Source organism: Nematolebias whitei, chromosome 5 (assembly GCF_014905685.2).
Source record: "Nematolebias whitei isolate Nwh7 chromosome 5, NemWhi1, whole genome shotgun sequence".
NCBI classification, from domain to species: domain Eukaryota; kingdom Metazoa; phylum Chordata; class Actinopteri; order Cyprinodontiformes; family Rivulidae; genus Nematolebias; species Nematolebias whitei.
The window spans coordinates 39,257,618-39,262,081 of record NC_056502.1 but is presented as its reverse complement, the minus strand read 5'-3'; the positions used below and the strand labels follow the sequence as shown (position 1 = coordinate 39,262,081).

The following is a 4,464-nucleotide window of genomic DNA, read 5'->3' as shown; positions in this document are numbered from 1 at the left end:
GATTCAAAATCTTACTTCTAACATACAAAGCTCTCAACAACCTAGCTCCATCTTACATTTAAGATCTTATTCTTCTAAAGTTTCCAAACAGAACACTTTTCTCTCAGAGTTTACTTGTGGCTCCTAGAGATTCCCAAAAGCAGAATGGGAGGCAGAGCATAGAGTTATCAGGCTCCTCTCTTGTGGAACCAACTTCCAGTTTCTGACCGTGAGGCTGACACCTTGTCTACTTTTAAGATTAGGCTCAAGTCTTTCCTTTTTGTTAAATCCTATAGTTAGTGTTGGCTTGGGTTTCCTGAGCGATCCTTTAGTTATGCTGCTATAGGCTTAGACTGCTTGAGGACAAACTGACCACAAGTCCTCACTCTGCTGCTGTCTTTACTCACTCTACAATCAATCTCAGGTATTTTTTATAATTTAAAATGGTTATAAATTGACCTTGGTTTTTAAATGTAATGAGTCATTTATGGTTTACCTTTCTTATGCTTCACTCTCCACCGTCAGTTTTCATTCATTACGTCTTTGCAGTTTTGTTTTGCAATTCTAATATTTGCCTGATAAATTCACCTGCACATGAAACTGTACCAAAGGTCGTGGTCAAGCATTAGACATGAGCCAAAACTTGATTTCAAAAAGAAAACCTACTCACATCTTACGACTCCCAAAAAGTGACACGACCTCGTCTTATAAAATAGTTTGTTGAGGTTACGCAATGGCCTCAAAGTTGTTACTGTATGTGCTGTGCAGTCGTAACTTGCAGAGCCACTCGGGTTTGTTTGATCAGTTTTCATCTGCAGCTCTGTTTGGCACACCCTGCTGTCATATGTACTCTACAGGAATTCCTCCTGCAGCGCTGATTGATGCTCCTTTTGATTGATTGCATCACTCACTGAGCGAATTAGGCCCTCCCCTGTGGACAGCTGACAGCACTCTCGCATCGCTCCGAGCTCGTGATTAAGTCAAGGGGAGTTAGCTGCAGCGCTACACACAGACAATACATGCACAGTCTAAAGGTGCACAAAGACACTCAAGTGCAAGTGACATGCAGACTGAGTCAGGGGAAACAGGTACATCAGTGAAACTTTGCGTGGTTAGCTGTTGAGTCGAAGGTAAATCTCACCCACCGTTGTTTTCTAATCACGTCCACGAGGTTAAAACCAGGTGAGAAAGAAACAAACTGAAACCCATTGATGCATGTCCCCTCTGAAACATGCTATATTTGTAAATCACAATGCTGTGCATCACATGAAATGACAAGTTTGTCACATGCTGCTCAATACGGGGGCAGGAAATGTAAAATTAGTTCATAAAAACCCACTTTCAGAAGCTATTTATTGGCATGCAATAAAAAAAAATATATATTAATAGACACAATGTGTAACAGAACAAAATAGATTCAAAAAGTCATATTATCTTAGTCCTTTTCATTTTGTTTCAAACAGCAACATAGTCTTTAATAAGCCATCTATTTATCATGACTGGATACAGAGGAGCGTCTCACCTGCCTCTGCTTCATGGACACCACCACTGTCTCCAAACACAAAGCCCAAGTCAAACTCCTGCTCTTCAGCCTGGAAACTCATTTCTGCCTCACCAGCATGCAACAGCTGTATGGCTCTGTCCGGTCCTCTCTGGTGCTTCTCTCTTCTGCTTTGAGCAGATGATAATCTCCTGTCCCACTCCACCCATCGTGACACACCTCCTGATGTCAGGCCTGACTGCCTTCGGTTAGATTTGTAGCTAATTTTTTAACACGTTTTTTACACATCCGCGTGTTTGTCGATGAGCGCAGCTGCAACAAACTTCTTCTAACACCCACTCATCACGTTGAGGCTTTCACTTTTGCACTCTGCACGATTTTCAAACGTGGGGTTTCTGGGTTGCACATCGTGCCCTCTGAACCAACAGAATGAAACAGGCTCCCAGTTTGTGGGGTTCAAAGAACTGGTAAATTGAAGCACATTTGAACACCAAGCTTCTCGGCTTGTCCTCACTGACTGTTGCACAGAGCGTGCTCTTCCTGTCCTCAGATGCTTTTCCTAATTGTGTTATCATGATGAAAACATTCTCTGTCCACAACACTAAGGAATGGAGGGCTTTAGAAACAGGGGTTGTGGTCTGGGCTGGGATCACGTTAACAGGACCTCAGAGGGACAGATGTGGTCCAACACAGAAGTCATCTGAAGCTGAACTAAAACTTTGGGATGGCTTACAGTGTGTGTGTGTGTGTGTGCGTTTTGTTCTCGTCCTGACATCTAAGTTCACGTGTGATCACAGCACTCGACACACTGCTGAATCTGTGTGTGGTTAGGCACGACTCCCTCTCAAGTTGGCTACTCGACATCCCAGAAGATCACAGCTCTCGCTCGCTCCTGTTCTCAAACACACTCACGAGCCTGCAACCAATTACGAGGCTTAGTTACCGAGGGGCTGAAATGAATAATGGGCCTGCACCCGTTTGTCTGGAAGCTCAAAGATGAAATAAAACCCCACACAAAGCCAGTGGACTCAGCGCGACGGGTGAAGTCAAAAGAAGACAGACAGCTGATGAACCAAATAAAGGTTTACTACTATAAATGCAATAGAAAGGCACAAAATAAAGGCTTTTTGAAGCATCCTTCATAGAAAAATCTAAAATAAGCTCAGGCTCTTCTGCAATTCCTGAAATGATATTTATATAATTTCATTATGGTGGCTTTTGAAATGAGTCATTTGGCATAAATAAAGGAAAACATGCAGTTGTGGAGTTGAGTGTGACCCCCTCCCAATACATCTTTAACTGCACATGCAGAGAGGCACCTGCACACCCAGCAGGAGGAGATGAAACAAAGGTGCACGTCAATCACTGCGCGTGAACTTCAGATTATTCTGCAGAGTTCAAAATGTCAAAGCCACAAGTGTCAACTGTAATTTTTTTGTTTTTCTTTTTAAAAATCAGCTGTGGTGGGAAAAGGTGTCTTAAATGTCATTTTATACAAATCGTTAAAAAAATATATCTTTTAGAAGAAATGAATGTAAACTTTCATTAAGCTGCCAGCCAGTCTGCATGATGCGCTGCAGCTGCATCTCTAACCAGCACATGACGCACGCATGTTAGTGATGACAGGGATGAGGCTGCTGTACCTTCCTCTGCAGACTTCATGTCGGCGGTGAGAGACGTGAGAAGTCCTCGCGCACTCCCGGCTCTCGCTCCAAAGCTGAACTTGGCTCTGACGCTCAACGTGTCCTGCATTCAACAAGCTGCGCTACTGTCCCCAAAGCGTGCGTCGTCCTCAGCTGAAGGTGTCCACCTGGTGCACGTGCGCCACAGAGTGAGTGTTTTAAAAAGCCGCTCTGACTCCTGGAGGACGATGCGCGTCACGTTCAGCAGAGAGAAGGGGCGCAGGAGGAGCGCGAGGAGAGGAGCGCGAGGAGAGGAGCGCGCAGCGAGCTTCGCCTCGGAGCGGTCTTTCTTTTCGTTTATTTGTTTATTCTTTGTTTGTTTGTTTGTCTTTCGGTCTCCCCGGGTCGATGACGCAGCGCGGTTTGTTGGAGGAGCCGGCTCCGGTGCTTTTAAAGCTGGAAAACACCCTCCGCCCCCCCTCCACCTCCGGTGCGTGCGCCGCCCATCAGAGATGACGAGACCGGCTTCTGCAACCTCCTAGACCGCCGGATGATGTCTTCCACCCTGGGATCCCTTCAGAGGAGGCGGGAGGTGTGTGTGTGTGTGGTGGTGTGTGTGTGTGTGTGTGTGTGTGGGGGGGGGGGGGGGTGCGCGCGCTCGCTCGTGTGTACTGGCGCTTCTAGCTGGAAAGATGCCCTGGGCGATCCCCTTGGACACACTTGTGTGCACAATAATAATAATAATAATAAGTTTGTTATATTATTAAGTTAAGGATCTATAATAAATTGTTGGTATTTGTTTATTTACATGTTTACATAAAAATATAAATATATAAGCAGCCCACTTAGAAAAACATATTCCATCCATTCATTATTTTTACCCGCTTCTTCCTACTGGTGCTACTGGTACCCATATCCAGCTATCACTGTGTGAGAGGCGGGAGACACCATGGACAGGTCTCCAGTCCATCACAGGGACTCGGAGACAACGAGACAAACAACCATTCACTCTCTCACTCACACCTAGAGACAATTCAGTTACCAGTCAGTCTAACATGCATGTTTTTGGTCTGTGGGAGGAAACTGGAGTACCTGGAGAAAACACACAAACAAAGAGAGAACATGCAAACTTCAACCAGAAAGGCCCCTGGTCAGGATTTGATCCGGCGACCTTCTCGGTGAGAGGCAGCAGCTCCACCAACCGCCCTCCGTGCCACCCCCATATGTTCATCCTAAGGAAATACAGCAGGGGTGTTCAATTAAAACTCACTGAGGTTCAGTTACTAAAATTTCCTCCCAGTAAAAGCTCCAAACGAAAGTTCAGCATTTGTCTTTTCTTGCCTACCCAGTTCACATTTTCAC

The 4,464-nt window shown here is 45.3% G+C and overlaps 1 protein-coding gene across 1 annotated transcript in view; it reads right to left on the bottom strand.

Annotated features, from left to right (window-relative positions):
• Positions 1-3,260, bottom strand: part of LOC119409551 (nuclear factor of activated T-cells, cytoplasmic 1) — a 160,398-nt gene extending 157,138 nt beyond the window's left edge. Inside the window, exon 1 of the mRNA XM_037676449.1 lies at positions 3,124-3,260. Coding sequence (XP_037532377.1) covers positions 3,124-3,232 — 109 coding nt within the window. The 5' untranslated portion in view covers positions 3,233-3,260. The remainder of the gene's footprint in view (positions 1-3,123) is intronic.
• Positions 3,261-4,464: the final 1,204 nt, after the last annotated feature.